Source organism: Salmo trutta, chromosome 26 (assembly GCF_901001165.1).
Source record: "Salmo trutta chromosome 26, fSalTru1.1, whole genome shotgun sequence".
Lineage (NCBI taxonomy): Eukaryota > Metazoa > Chordata > Actinopteri > Salmoniformes > Salmonidae > Salmo > Salmo trutta.
The window spans coordinates 20547287-20563103 of NC_042982.1; the positions used below are offsets into that span (position 1 = coordinate 20547287).

Genomic DNA, 15817 nt, shown 5'->3' on the forward strand with positions numbered 1-15817 from the left:
GTTCAGGGTCAGCGTGGTGGAGGTGATGTTGCCTATCCTCACCACCTGAGGTCTGCCCTTCAGAAAGTCCAGGATCCAGTTGCAGAGGGAGGTGTTCATACCCAGAGTCCTAAGCTTGGTGAAGAGCTTGGAGGGGATAATGGTGTTGAACGCTGAGCTGTAGTCAATGAAGAGCATTCTCACATAGGTATGCCTCTTATCTAGGTGGATGAGGGCAGTGTGGAGAGCAATTGTGATTGAGTCATCTATGGATCTGTTGGGGCGGTATGCAAATTGGAGTGGGTCTAGGGTGGCGAAGTTAATAGGTGCCATAACCAGCCTCTCAAAGCACTTCATGATTACAGAAGTGAGTGCTACAGGGCGGTAGTAATTGTGTCATTAGAGTTCTTAGGAACAGGGATGCTTGTGGTCATCTTAAAACGTGGGGATTACAGCTGTTTGTTATTTTCTTTTCATTACACAGAAAGTCAACCGAAAGTCTTATTTTTTTTACAACCATTGTGAATGACAACAGTTTCTCTCAAAAATCTTAACACTCCCCCTCAATAACCACCAAGCCTCGGTGCGAAATAGAACATTGTCATGCTCTGATCCCATATCTCCACAGTTTTGCAAACAGGCGTGCGTGCAGTGGACATTGTTTGATGTAGTTTACAATCGAAGTTACCTGCTGCAGTATATCTCTGAGTTGTGCTCAGCTCTTTTGCCGCCAGTTGCTCTCGGTGTACCATACTATACATCCATTTGGCACACAACTAGAGCGCAGAGGCCTGCCCACCATCCCGTGATAGACGGAGCCCCAAGTAGCCATATGAAATCTGTTATTCGTCAATATAGCCACATAGCAAACTGAACATCCCATATGCCATTTCATGCTTTGGAATAATGAGAGAACAATTTCCTCGTGAATAGCATCCCCCGCCATGTATAGCGAACAAAAGTCAATGCATGGGCATCTCGGCCCTCACAGCTAAATGTCCATTTGGAGAGCATAAGCTAGGGAGTTTGAGTCATTCAGTCAGTTTCCTCTTGATTGCTAGCAATAGCATAAATTATTTGTTTAACAGTGTTATCTGACAAAGGGATTGATGTGAGTTTCTGTGCCTCTGACTCCCCACAAATTGTTTTCACCATATCAATTGCGGCCGGTAATAAGTCTCTGCAATAGTGTGGTTTCATAGCATTGAGGGCCTAGTCATTCCCCGTGGGAATGATTCAAGTGCAACGGTCAAGTGCAACATTTTCTCATGATCTAAGGGCTCTCCCTGGTTAAATTTGATCTTTTAGATTTGAATAATTTTCATTTTTAAAGTTAACCACATTACAATGATTTTGAGATACAAAGACAATATAATATACATACTGTATATATATTTTTTTCTCAGTGTTTTGGAAATTCTCTTGCGACCCGATTTTAATACCAGGCAAGGTAGCATTCACATTAATGTACAAGTGTTTAGAAAACACTTAATGTGCTAGGAATATGGGACCAAATACTAAACTCTTGACAATTTTAATACACAAGTGAATTTGTCCCAATACTTTTGGTCTCCTAAAGAATGGGGGGACAATGTACAAAAAAAAAAAAAAATCTAAATGGTTCACTCGATATGGATGAAAATACCCTCAAATTAAAGCGGTCAGTCTGCACTTTGGATTTGAAATTATACAATGACTAAAGTGCAACAAAAAAATTTGTCACTGTCCCAATACTTTGAGCTCACTGTGTAATTATGTCATTGTTTAGTGGATGATACCATCAGAGGCTGTTGTGCTGTTGACACAAAGAAAACAAACAAGTAAATGACCACACATACTCAGAACTGCATTTTACACTTTTACTATTATTAGTGTCAATGGCAAAACATTTACATCTATAAAGGCATTTAATGGCACATATTGTAAAACGCAGTAGTTTTATTACCCTTCCCACAAAAGTTTGACGTAAGGACAAAACCACAAAAGTGCAGTTTAAAAAAAAACACACAAATCAAGGGTTGGGTACAATTCCAATTCAATTCATTGAATTCAGGAATTACATGAACTTGAATGGACTCCAACCCTGCTCAAAACCCTCCAAAAAGAATAACATTTAGTTAACTTAATTTTTTTGTTGTATTATCTAGTATAAAAACCAAAAGGGTCAAACCCAAGAAGACACTATTGTAATGTAAACATTTATTAATAAAAAAAATCTATTGACTGGAAATTAAAAAAATATTGTGCACCGGATAAAACCATAAAAGGCACACCATTAGGTGAAAATAAAACACTGATGTTAGCATTAGTAACAATAGTTGTAAGAGGGTTCAGGTTATGGTATTTCCTTGTTGTTAAATCTTCTCCAGTTCTTTTAGCAGCTCTCTAAAACTTGTGATGTACCACAAACTTCTCTCCTTTACTTGCTGCCTAACCACGTTTCCACCAAATCCAATGAATGCATTCTGAAAAACAAATCAATGTGGTGAGGATAATTGTTTAATTAAAGGATCCAACCCCCTTTTTCCAATTTTCACCTAAAATGATATACCCAAATCTAACTGTCTGTAGCTCAGGACCTGAAGCAAGGATATGCATATTCTTGATACCATTTGAAAGGAAACACTTTGAAGTTTGTGGAAATGTGAAATGAATGTAGGAGAATATAACACATTAGATCTGGTAAAAGATAACACAAAGAAGAAAAAAAACACATTTTTCTTTTTACCATTATCTTTGAAATGCAAGAGAAAGGCCATAATGTATTATTTACATTGTGGCCACTAGATGGCAGCAGTGTATGTGCAACGTTTTAGACTGATCCAATGAACCATTGGATATCTGTTCAAAATGTTGTATCAAGACTGCCCAAATGTGCCTAATTGGTTTATTAATACATTTAAGTTCATAATTGTGCACTCTCCTAAAACAATAGCATGGTATTATTTCACTGTAAATTGGACAGTGTAGTTAGATTAACAAGAATTTAAGCTTTCTGCCCATATCAGATATGTCTATGTCCTGGGATTTTATTTTGTTACTTACAACCTGATGCGAATCACATTAGCCTACATTTGCTCAACGGTCCCGCCAGGGGGGGACGGGGGGACGAACCGATCCCGTAGAAGTTAAAAGCCAAAAGACATCCAGTGTCCATTATTCCAGTGTTACTTTACATTATAGCTGCCTTTAACACCTGACAATCTAGTATTGGGATGTATTCATTAGTCGCAGACTGTTTTGCAATGGAAACGAGTTTCTATTTGATAAATTCAGGTAGGTCCCCCCCCGGTTCAATCCAGTTGCTTCTGTTTGGTTCCTAGTGAATACACCCCTGCAACTGTGTCTTTAAAAAAGGCGCTTAAAACCCCATAACTCCTCCAGAGGCACTGCACTGCTGTTGACTCTGTGTTCCACCTAAAATGTGTTGTGTGCGTGTTTCTGTGGTGTCTAGGGGTGTTGGGAGCAGAGACAAAATACAAATTTCCTCCACAAAATGGACAATAAAGTATTCCCTGACAGAATGCCGGAGATTACATAAATAACAGCTATAAATACTAGCTTGTCACCTGTCTTTTAGTGTATTGACAAGACAACACTTACTGCAGGGGGACAGGCCTCTAGGTCTGTGGCTCCATCACCGATCATCACCACGTTCTTGAAGCCGTGCTTCTCCTTGAGCATGCTGATCACCTTCCCCTTCCCATTACTCTCAGATGTGGGCTGGGTCTCGTCAAAGCCAGCAAACTCACCTAGGAGGAAAATAGAACAACAAATTAGTAAAGAATTCCTCCCTGTAGAGGCCAATCTACTGCTTGCTTGATTGAAACCAGCCCTCTGAAGTCCAGTTCAAGTTTTATTGTCACATGTACAGTAAAATGCTTCCCTTGCACGCTCTGCCCAACAGTGCAGTAATCAATATCAAAATAGTATAACTAATACAAATAAAAAATATATATAATAAAGGAAATGAGAATTAAGAGAGGAAGCTATATACAGAGTCAGTGCCAATACCAAATGTACAGGGATACCGGAGTAACAAGATGGCCACCCGTTTTTGCTTTCCTGTCATCAAACCAAAATAGCCAATAATATCAAAACATGAATGATCATACTGTCATCAACCACACTTCATCCCTTCCACAGTGTGAGAGGTGATTCTGATACAGCTCTGATCTGCTCTTACCATTGAAGTAGAACTTGAGGCGGTTGGCATACACGTGATGGAGGGGAATGTTGAGTTGAGTGGCGACATGCTCCACGATACAGCGGAAACCGCCAGAGACCAGGAACACCTTCACGCTGCGCTGGTGCAGAGTATCAACAAGCTCCCTGGACAATGGACAGAAATGTGTACATTTATTCTACAACATGCAGAAATTAGTACAGGTTTCATAAGCGATTGTGTAACTTGAGGTTAGACGCTCAGCTTGAAGAGACTACTAGTTCAACCATTTTATGTGAGAATTATGGTAAAATTACCATAGCCTCTGCTAATAATTAAATAGTGTTGAGTGGGGAAAAAAAGACTGACCAATTGAAATCAACAACCACTTACTTAATACCTGCCGTCAACTGGGGAGGGTGGTCAGTTATCAGTTTGTTCACTTGTTCCCTCGAGCATCGGATGATGGACAGGCGCTCCGTCAGAGCAGTTTTAAAAGTCACTGACCCCCCCATGGCCTTGCGAGTCCTGAAATGAGAGAAACTCAATGTACTCAACAAATGTTGCAAATTTAACATTTAGAAAGTAACATGTAGAAAATGATGGCACAGGGAAATGTACAGGGGAATGTAGATGGGCCTAGATAAAGAAAGGAGAGAAGAAAGAAACATGCATTTCAGCACACTTAAAATCATTATGAATTGCTACACAACATACATTTCTGTGACAGCATCTCCAACCCCGCAGAATTTGGCTAGCTCATCAATGCCTTCTTCTCTGATAACAGTGCTGTCCACGTCGAAGCACACAGCATCTGCTCTCCGGAAGATTTCCTTTGTCTGTGATAAAGTTGTCATTATGCTGAAGCAAAAGCACGCAGGAGAGACAAAAACATAATTGATTGTTTAACTGACAGCGGTAATTTCTATTTGGACAGGACGAGTGCATTTGAAAGTGATGAGTGCATCGGAGGACAAGTAACTACATTTGTTAATAGTAGACAGAAAAGCACAAGATTGAACTTCACTCAACTTTCTAGAGTTTTTCTCCTTAGTTAACACTATCAACGTTTCACTTTACTGTGGGAAATGTGATCGAATCAACACAATATTAGCCACTTTCAATGTAACATACCGAAACAAAACGAACTATGCAAAACTACCTATACAAGAGATTTTGTTGCAGGCAGACACATTGGTGTAGAAGTCTATTGCAATGACAGGCACGACTCAGGCATGTACTCTACACAGATCGGTGCGCCATTACCAATCAGATGTGCAGTAGACATATATGCAAATAGACCATTGCCATATATATGGATCTGTGAAATTCACTTTGAACTGGACAGTTTTTACAGCATCAGCGGTCGTGAGTAGATGCGCTTGTTTTGAGATCAAGGCGAAAGCTACATGTAGCTACAGTTGAAGTCGGAAGTTTACATACACCTTAGCCAAATACATTTAAACTCAGTTTCACAATTCCTGACATTTAATCCTTGGAAAAATTCCCTGTCTTAGGTCAGTTAGGATCACCACTTTATTTTAGGAATGTGAAATGTCAGAATAATAGAGTATTTATTTCAGCTTTTATTTCTTTCATCACATTCCCAGTGGGTCAGAAGATTACATACACTCAATTAGTATTTGGTAGCATTGCCTTTAAATTGTTTAACTTGGGTCAAACGTGTCGGGTAGCCTTCCACAAGCTTCCCACAATAAGTTGGGTGAATTTTGGCCCATTCCTCCTTACAGAGCTGGTGTAACTGAGTCAGGTTTCTAGGCATCCTTGCTCGCACACACTTTTTCAGTTCTGCCCACAAATGTTCTATAGGATTGAGGTCAGGGCTTTATGATGGCCACTCCAATACCTTGACTTTGTTGTTCTTAAGCCATTTTGCCACAACTTTGGAAGTATGCTTGGGGTCATTGTCCATTTGGAAGACCCATTTGCGACCAAGCTTTAACTTCCTGACTGATGTCTTGAGATGTTGCTTTAATATATCCACATAATTTTCCTGCCTCATGATGCCATCTACTTTGTGAAGTGCACCAGTCCTTCCTGCAGCAAAGCACCCCCACAACATGATGCTGCCACCCCCGTGCTTCATGGTTGGGATGGTGTTCTTCGGCTTGCAAGCCTCCACCTTTTCCCTCCAAACATAACGATGGTCATTATGGCCAAACAGTTCTATTTTTGTTTCATCAGACCAGAGTACATTTCTCCAAAACGTATGATCTTTGTCCCCATGTGCATTTGCAAACCGTAGTCTTGGTTATGTCGATATAGGACTCGTTTTACTGTGGATATAGATACTTTTGTACCTGTTTCCTCCAGCATCTTCACAAGGTCCTTTGCTGTTGTTCTGGGATTGACTTGCACGTTTCGCACCAAAGTACGTTCATCTCTAGGAGACAGAATGCGTCTCCTTCCTGAGCAGTATAACGGTTGCGTGGTCTCATGGTGTTTATATTTGCGTACTATTGTTTGTACAGATGAACGTGGTACCTTCGGGTGTTTGGAAATTGCTCCCAAGGATGAACCAGACTTGTGGAGGTCTACAATTTTTTTCTGAGGTCTTTTCTGAGACTGATTTCTTGTGATTTTCCCATGATGTCAAGCATAGAGGCACTGAGTGTGAAGGTAGGCCTTGAAATACATCCACATCTCCAATTGACAAAAATTATGTCAATTAGCCTACCAGAAGCTTCTAAAGCCATGACATCAATTTCTGGAATTTTCCAAGCTGTTTAAAGGCACAGTCAACTAAGTGTATGTAAACTTCTGACCCACTGGAATTGTGATACAGTGAATTATAAGTGAAATAATCTGTCTGTAAACAATTGTTGGAAAAATTACTTATGTCATGCTCAAAGTAGATGTCCTAACCGACTTGTCAAAACTATAGTTTGTTAACAAGAAATTTGTGGAGTGGTTGAAAAACGGATTTTAGTGACTCCAACCTAAGTATGTAAACTTCTGACTTCAACTGTACGTGTGCACATTTGTACATATCCTTTCCTAGTTAGTGAGTTTTTTGCCCAGTTATAATTTGTATTCAGCAATGGGGGAGTGATTGCTTCCTACAAGGGCACAAAATGTGTGCATTTCTAGACATCTTTGAAAAGCAAGTCAGGTGAAGAGCTATTCTTGTCTTAAAGGGGCAGGGTTGTATTTTGACACGAGCTTGAATAAACTGGGTAGCATAAATTGTCTGATTCTCTGTAATAATGGTATGGGAGTAATGATACATTTATTTTGCCTGAAGGACAAGTGGTTAAACAGGTTCATGTCAAGCACTGCATATTTGTTTTTCTTCTCAAAACACATTGGTTACTACTGTAGGCTGAACAATAGAACAGCTATGTCCATGTTAAAATGTTATGGGATGCATTTTCTCCATTGATGATGGGCTATACTCGGCCTTGTCTTCGGACGGTAAGTTGGTGGTTGTAGACATCCCTCTAGTGGTGTGGGGGCTGTGCTTTGGCAAAGTGGGTGGGGTTATATCCTGCCTGTTTGGCCCTGTCCGGGGGTATCATCGGATGGGGCCACAGTGTCTTCTGATCCCTCCCGTCTCAGCCTCCAGTATTTATGCTGCAGTAGTTTATGTGCCGGGGGGCTAGGGTCAGTCTGTTTCATCTGGAGTATTCTCTTGTCTTATCCGGTGTCCTGTGTGAATTTAAATATGCTCTCTCTTTCTTTCTTTCTCTCGGAGGACCTGAGCCCTAGGACCATGCCTCGGGACTACCTGGCATGATGACTCCTTGCTGTCCCCAGTCCACCTGGCCATGCTGCTGCTCCAGTTTCAACTGTTCTGCCTGCGGCTACGGAACCCTGACCTGTTCACCGGACGTGCTTGTTGCACCCTCGATAACTACAATGATTATTATTATTATTATTATTATTATTATTATTATTATTATTATTTGACCATGCTGGTCATTTATGAACATTTTAACATCTTGACCATGTTCTGTTATAATATCCACCCGGCACAGCCAGAAGAGGACTGGCCACCCCTCATAGCCTGGTTCCTCTCTAGGTTTCTTCCTAGGTTTTTGGCCTTTCTAGGGAGTTTTTCCTAGGGAGTTTTTCCTAGCCACCGTGCCTCTTTCACATGCATTGCTTGCAGTTTGGGGTTTTAGGCTGGGTTTCTGTACAGCACTTTGAGATTTCAGCTGATATACAAAGGGCTATATAAATACATTTGATTTGATTTGATGATAGGCCACTCTGGTAGGCCTGCCTTATGATCAAATAGCCACAGTAGCCTAGTTGACTCAGTGTTCACAGTAAACGCGCACCGGATGTTGCACAGAACATTCACAACATTCAAGTTTTACGCTCAGCAGACCTAAAGATTAGAGGGAACATTGGTTAGGAGAAGGGTTAACTAACATGATATGTAGCTACAAATTTGCTAAAAAGTACTAAGTAGTTGAAATGTTGGGTTGCTAGACATTCACGTTATATGCCCACCCATTCTGACCAAATCACCCTCCTTTTGTTTTTTTGCCTAAAGTAACTTTGTCTTATGTAACCATACCAAATGTAACAGACCATACTATTTTGATTGTCCAGGATTTTAATTTACTATGTTACGTCTAGTCTGAAACCAGGCTGAAAATTGCGCCAAATGAGTTGAAAAGTAAGATAATGTGATTGGGGTGCTATTTGCATATTGCCTCCAGATTGGGCATATGCTAATGAGGACCTGGGGAATGTAGGGTTCACGAGGAAAGCATCGCTCTCTCTCATGTGGCTTGTAATGTGAAGTTATTAATAAATGTGCCTTCATAAAGATACACTGTTAGTAGTTATTTTACTCACGTACAGACAAGTTTGATTACACAACATGGTGTCAGAAGTGGACTAGAACGAGTGTATTTACTAACTTAGTTTAGCTTACAGTACCTGGTTGAAAAGTTTTTGGAAGAAAATCGAGGAGGCTAATCAGCATGGATTGACGTCGCAGGAGAAGCACAGTAGCCACCGGCAGAAGTGGGAAGAGGCCAGCCACCCGTGTAAAGTGCAGCGGGAGGGTCACAGATACTCGCGCATACAGGCCCAAGCCCTACATTTAGCATATAGCCGCCGGAGACGTTAGATTTTTCTAAACCTCAAGAATGGACCAAATTGCTTAGGAGTTTCGAGCGCTTTCGTCAGGCGAGTAATCTTCACACATCTACCGAGAAAAAACAGGTAAATACTTTATGTACTGTACGGGTGACGACGCTTTGAGGGGTCTAAACCTAAACGAACTCGAGCAAAAACAGTGTGGACAAATAAGAGATGGGTTTCTTGCATTCTTTATTGTGCCCAGTGGATAGAGTTATGCAGAAAGGCAGCCAGTGGAAACAGAAATTCCAGCATGAGAAAGCTAGCCATGAAAACGCTAATGACAAAAAGCAGTCAGTGTCGAAATTGTGTCAAAATCCTTGCCCGTCCAAGAGCACAGTGTGCAGCTAATGAAGTAGTGTGTCACTCCTGTGGGGAAAAAAAGGACATTACCAACGTGTCATTAAGAGCCGTAAATGAGGTTCAAAGAAAAGGATGATAGCATTTTCCGAGGAACAATAAGAGCAGGATGATTGACATTCAAGTGATGAACAGAAATGTGAAATTTAAAATAGACATAGGTGCCTCTGCTAGGCCCAGGAAGAGTGCCGCTGGACGTGATCGGCATTGCAAGTGTGGTTCTACGAAAAGGAGACACTGGAGGACATGCATGTCATCAGAGATCTACACACAGCTTTACTAGGCAGACCAGCGATCACAAAGCATGAGCTTGTAGCTCGACTCTGACAGCATTAATTTACAAACACTGAAAGAAAGCTATCCAAAGCTGTGCAGCGGTCTTGGCACAGAACAACAACCATAAACCATCAAGCTGAAACCTGGCGCAGAGCCCTATTCACTGCATGACGGATTCCTCTGACATTGCTGCCAAAAGTCAAGAAAGAGCTAGTGTGCAAGCAAGGGTTCAAGGCTGCTACCAGAGTGGAGGAGCCCACGAACTGGTGAGCCGGCATGGTGGTTGTCCCAAAGAAGAACAGGGACGTGTGGATGTGTGTCGATTTTACCAGTCTCAATGAGAAAAATACATACTTCCCACTGTCGAACAGACCCTTGGGTCACTAGCCAGGGTGAAGATCTTCAGCAAGCTCAACGCGAACATGAGCTTCTAGCAGATTCCGCTAGCCAAGGAGTCAGTTAAGCTAACAACCTTCATCACACCTTCTGGACGTTACTACTTCAACTGTCTGCCTTTTGGCATTGCAGAAGATGGAAAAAGCCGGCTTAACTTTGAACATGGACAAATGAAATCAGATGAAATCATGGACAAATTAAATTAAATCAGTTTTACCTAATTTCTATCAGCACGTTAAATGTGCAACCAGAGGGAAAAAAATACCACTTTAATCCTTACACAGAGATGCGTACAAAGCTCTCCGTTGCATTCCATTTGGCAAATCTGACCATAACTCTATCCTCCTGATTCCTGCTTACAAGCTAAATTTAAAGCTGGAAGCACCAGTGACTCGGTCTATAAAAAAAAGTGGTCAGATGAAGCAGATGCTAAACTACAGGACTGTTTTGCTAGCACAGACTGGAATATGTTCCGGGATTCTTCCGTTGGCATTGAAGAGTACACCACATCAGTCACTGGCTTTATCAATAAGGGCATCGAGGACGTCGTCCCCACAGTGACTGTTTGCACATACCCCAACCAGAAGCCATGGATTACAGGCAACATTCGCACTGAGCTAAATTGGAGAGCTGCCGCTTTCAAGGAGCGGGACTGAAAGCCGGAAGCTTATAAGAAATCCCGCTATGCTCTCCAACGAACCATCAAACAAGCAAAGCGTTAATACAGGACTAAGATCGAATCGTACCACACCGGCTCCGATGCTCGTCGGATGAGGCAGGGCTTGCAAACTATTACAGACTACAAAAGGGAAGCACGTCCGAGAGCTGCCCAGTGACACAAGCCTACCAGATGAGCTAAATAACTTCTATGCTCGCTTCGAGGCAGGTAACACTGAAACATGCATGAGAGCATCAGCTGTTCCGGACGATGTGAATAAGACCGTTAAACAGGTCAACATTCACAAGGCCGCAGGGCCAGGACGTGTACTCCGAGCATGCGCTGACCAACTGGCAAGTGTCTTCACTGACATTTTTAACCTCTCCATGTCTGAGTCTGTAATACCAACATGTTTCAAGCAGACCACCATAGTCCCTGTGCCCAAGAACAATGAGATAACCTACCTAAATGACTACTGACCTGTTGCCCTCATGCCTGTAGCCATGAAATGCTTTGAAAGGCTGGTCATGGCTCACATCAACACCATCATCCCAGAAACCCTAGACCCACTCCAATTTGCATGCCGCCCCAACAGATCCACAGATGATGCAATCTCTATTGCACTCCACACTGCCCTTTCCCACCTGGACAAAAGGAACACCTATGTGAGAATGCTATTCATTGACTACAGCTCAGCGTTCAACACCATAGTGCCCTCAAAGCTCATCACTAAGCTAAGGACCCTGGGACTAAACACCTCCCTCTGCAACTGGATCCTGGACTTCCTGACGGACCGCCCCCCCGGTGGTAAGGGTAGGTAACAACACATCCGCCACGCTGATCCTCAACACGGGGGCCCCTCAGGGGTGCGTGCTCAGTCCCCTCCTGTACTCCCTGTTCACTCATGACTGCACGGCCAGGCACAACTCCAACACCATCAATAAGTTTGCTGATGACAACAGTGGTAGGCCTGATCACAGACGAGAATGCCTATAGGGAGGAGGTCAGAGAACAGGCTGTGTGGTGCCAGGACAACAACCTCACCCTCAATGTAATCAAGACAAAGGAGATGATTGTGGACTACAGGAAAAGGAGGACCGAGCATGCCCCCATTCTCATCGACGGGGCTGTAGTGGAGCAGGTTGAGAGCTTCAAATTCCTTGGCGTCCACATCACCAACAAACTACCATGGTCCAAGCACACCAAGACAGTCGTGAAGAGGGTACGACAACAGCTTTTCCCCCTCAGGAGACTGAAAAGATTTGGCATGAGTCCTTAAAAGGTTCTACAGTTGCACCATCGAGAGCATCCTGATGGGTTGCATCACTGCCTGGCACCACACAGCCTGTTCTCTGGTGCCCCCTGCACATTGCCCTTCTATTGTTACTTACTGCTGCTCTTTAATTATATCTGTTATGCTTACTTCGTTAGGGATTTTCTTAAAACTGCATTGTTGGTTAAGGGCTTGTAAGTAAGCATTTCACTGTTGTATTCGGGACACATGTGACAAACAAAATTTGATTTGAAATGTATCCTGTCAAACGGAGGAAGTGAAGTTCCTCGGCCACAGTATCTCAGACAAAGGAGTACAGCCTGATCCGACAGAGGCTGTCAAGGAGATAGCAGAGCCATCCAAAGTCAGCGAGCTACAGAGTTTTCTAGGAATGGTGAACCAACTGGGAAAGTTCATCCCTCAGTTAGCAGAAAAGGACAAACCTCTCAGTGACCTACTCTCAAAGAAAAACCACTGGTACTGGGGGGGCCGACCAAGTCAGGGCCTTCAAAGAGCTGAAGGGGGAGCTGACATCCACACCTGTGCTAGCCCTGTATGACTCAAACAAAGAGACCAAGGTGTCAGCCAATGAATCTTCCTACGGACTAGGATGAGTGCTGCTGCTGAAGAAGATCAAGGAATGGAGACCCGTTGCTTACGCTTCCAGGTCTCTCACACCGACTGAGCAGAGACACGCTCAAGTGGAAAAAGAAGCTCTGGGGCTGATATGGGCATGTGAAAGATTCAGAGACTTTCTCATTGGTCAACACTTTCAGCTGGAAACTGACCACAAACCACTCCAAAGACTTATGGGGAACCAATATTGGGACAACCTTCCACCACAAATGCAACGCTTCAGGATGAGACTTATGACATACTCTTATACAATTGCTCATGTCCCTGGAAATAGTCTGGACTGCAGACACGTTGTCACGTGCGCCAGTCAAAGCCAAAGCTACTGCTGCAAAAATGGAGCTCATGGAGAGAAGAAATACATATGTGAATGCCATCATGGAACAGCTTCCAGCGAGTGTTTCCTACATAGACAATCTGAGAGAACAACTCAAAGCCAACAGTGTGTGCTCAAAAGTCATGACAATGTGTCAGAAAGGATGGTCGGAGTTCAGCGGATGCGAAGGACCGCTGAAACTGTACTGGGCAGAACACGCTTTTCTCACAATGCACAACGGTCTTCTATTGAAAGGAACAAGACTTGTAATTCCATCAGCCTTACGAAATGATGTTCTCACTAAGCTTACACGAGGGTCATCAAGGTGTGGTCAAGTGCAGAGAATGCACCCAACAGGGTGTGTGGTGGCCTGGACTCAGCCAGCAACTGACCGAACTTGTGCTTAATTGCAGGACACACATCAGAGGGCACAAACTACACATAACTACTCATACCATCACAACTTCCTGAGAGACCTTGGCAAATACTGGGAGCGGACTTGTTCACTCTGAAATGCACCAACAACCCTGCTAGTGGTGGACTACTCCTCAAGGTGGAAATTGCAAACCTGTCACTAACAAAGTCTGCAGACGTCGTAGTTCATCTGAAGTCCATCTTCGCCCACCATGGGGTACCTGAGATCCTGGTTACGGACAATGGGCCTCAGTTCTCTGGAAGACCCCTTACCGACTTCGCTGCAGAGTATGAATTTTGCCATGTCACCAGCAGTCCAAAGTTCCCGCAAAGCAACATAGAGGTGGAATGCGCTGTTCAGACGGTGAAGAACCTCCTCAAGAAAGCAGCTGACCCTTACCTTGCTTTGCTGGCCTATCGGTCAACTCCACTCCAGAATAGCTTCAGCCCGGCGCAACTGCTGATGGGATGACAGCGTCGTACCGCAGTGCCAAAACTCCCATCGCTGCTAGACCCATCAATCCCAAACACAGGTGCAGTCAGCTCAAAGGAAAAGGAGAGAAGGAGTGCGGATCAGCAACGCTTCAACAAGCATCACAGAGTCAGCAACCTCAGCAGACACCCACCTGGAAAACAGGTGTTGATGACGGACTCAAATCACAGTAACAGTGCTTAGGGAACACGCAACACCACAATCCTACATAGTGGACGTTCCCCATGGAACAGATATCCACAGGAACCTGTCCACAGGAACAGATATCACCTCATCCCTATGGATGGACCTGAGAACAACAACGCTACGCAGGAGAAGATTCAAGTGTCTTCACCACTCCGACACCCAAGGTAATCCTGGATGTACCTGCAACATCCAGAACAAGGTCTGGGCGAGCAATAGTTAAACCTCAAAGACTGGACTTTTAAATCAGAGCAACAACAAAAGACTGAACTCAAAGTAAAAAAAAATAAGACAAAACAACAGCTGTCACGTTGTTACAGTTCTAACTTACCCGTGGGGTACATTTGTGTTGAAAGAAATGAGAGATGCATTTTGGGTTAAAGTTTACAGAAAATATTTTACAATCATGACTATGTTGAAATGTTCCAGAAGAACTAGACAGGAACAGACCTACCGACATAAAAGGCAGAATAATCCCTTAGACCTACCGACATAAAGACAGAATAATACCTTGAGGTTTTTTGAGACAAGGGCAGTGTACCATTTATCCTCTGAAAATGGGATATGGTGTTATTTGCATATTGCGTCCTGATTGGTCATATGCTAATAGAGCCTGGGGAACGTAGGGGTTCATGAGGAAAGCATTGCTCTCTCTCATGTGGCTTGTAATGTGAAGCTAGCAATAAATTTGCCTTCATAAAAGATACACTGTTAGTAGTTATTTTACTCACGTACAGACAAGATTGATTATACGACAGTAATCTGCTCAAGCATGCGATATAAACTGTCTACCGTACATGATTGATCGACTGATGCAGTGCAAAAAAATATTTAACGAGACAAAACTTTAAAATATATATTCTATTGTTAAAAATTAGACCAAATTAACTTAGTTGGTTCGTGCAACGTTTTCTTCTAGTTGCTGGCAGTAGCAACAGAGTACAACAGCAGCCTTGGAGAAGACTATCGTGCAACTGAACTGTTGCGTCACCCTCTCCTCGCGAAAAAGTGCCCGGCATGCGCGCAAAAGGTGATGAATGCCATTGCCAACTTGAGTTTCCACTACGATACATTTGTGCACGGTCGGCATCACAGAGCAAAACAATAGAGTTCATTTGAAATCATGCAATGCGTTACATAATGTATCAATTTAAGGACAATATATACGTCTGTATTACCTGTGCAAAGTGTCCTTGATGGTGTTAAATGTTACTCTTCATATGTATTTGGCATGTGCTGGTCCTGCAAATTAAGTCTACTTTCTTCAATAAGAAAACAAGTTTGTGCAAAATGTTCTTACTTACTGGTTGCTAAAGCGTTGATATGGCACTGTCCACGGTTTCAGCATTGGCCGACTTCCCAGATGCTTTCAATAGGTTCAGTGAGGAAGAGAAAGCCGAGCGAATCAAAAGAAAGCCGGCACGTGAGACCGCCCACTACTGTTTGCTTTTACCAGAGACACTTTCAAGGAGATGGAAAACTCAATTGGCAGCGTATTGTTGGCCATTGTGTACGATGCCCATGCTACTTCAATGAGCCGCGTGGTGCATTCT

General features: G+C 43.0%; 1 protein-coding gene and 1 long non-coding RNA gene across 3 annotated transcripts; both read right to left on the minus strand.

The window, feature by feature from the left end:
* Nucleotides 1-1824: 1824 nt before the first annotated feature.
* On the minus strand, nucleotides 1825-15678 carry LOC115163366 (phosphoserine phosphatase). 2 transcript variants are annotated; one of them, XM_029715194.1, is made up of 6 exons: nucleotides 15569-15678; nucleotides 4862-5005; nucleotides 4538-4672; nucleotides 4166-4311; nucleotides 3583-3731; nucleotides 1825-2444 (listed from the first exon to the last, which is right to left on the minus strand). In XM_029715194.1, the coding sequence occupies exons 1-6, from the start codon at nucleotides 15610-15612 to the stop codon at nucleotides 2334-2336; spliced, it is 729 nt and encodes a 242-aa protein (XP_029571054.1). In that variant the 5' UTR covers nucleotides 15613-15678; the 3' UTR covers nucleotides 1825-2333. The 2 variants fall into 2 exon arrangements, with proteins under 2 accessions (XP_029571054.1, XP_029571055.1); XM_029715195.1 differs by having other exon boundaries at nucleotides 15443-15626.
* Nucleotides 8647-15435, minus strand: LOC115163367 (uncharacterized). Its single transcript, XR_003869732.1, has 2 exons — nucleotides 13989-15435; nucleotides 8647-9631 (listed from the first exon to the last, which is right to left on the minus strand). It is a non-coding gene; the product is annotated as an uncharacterized LOC115163367 (long non-coding RNA).
* Nucleotides 15679-15817: the final 139 nt, after the last annotated feature.

Bases quoted from the DNA above. Each gene is read 5' to 3' on its own strand.
- LOC115163366 (XM_029715194.1), bottom strand. From the start codon at position 15,612: ATGCTGAAACCGTGGACAGTGCCATATCAACGCTTTAGCAACCA. The intron at 4,673-4,861 runs GTATGTTGTGTA...CTCTCATTTCAG, and splicing joins GGAGATGCTGTCACAGAAAT to GACTCGCAAGGCCATGGGGG. The intron at 4,312-4,537 runs GTAAGTGGTTGT...TCCATTGTCCAG, and splicing joins CAGTTGACGGCAGGTATTAA to GGAGCTTGTTGATACTCTGC.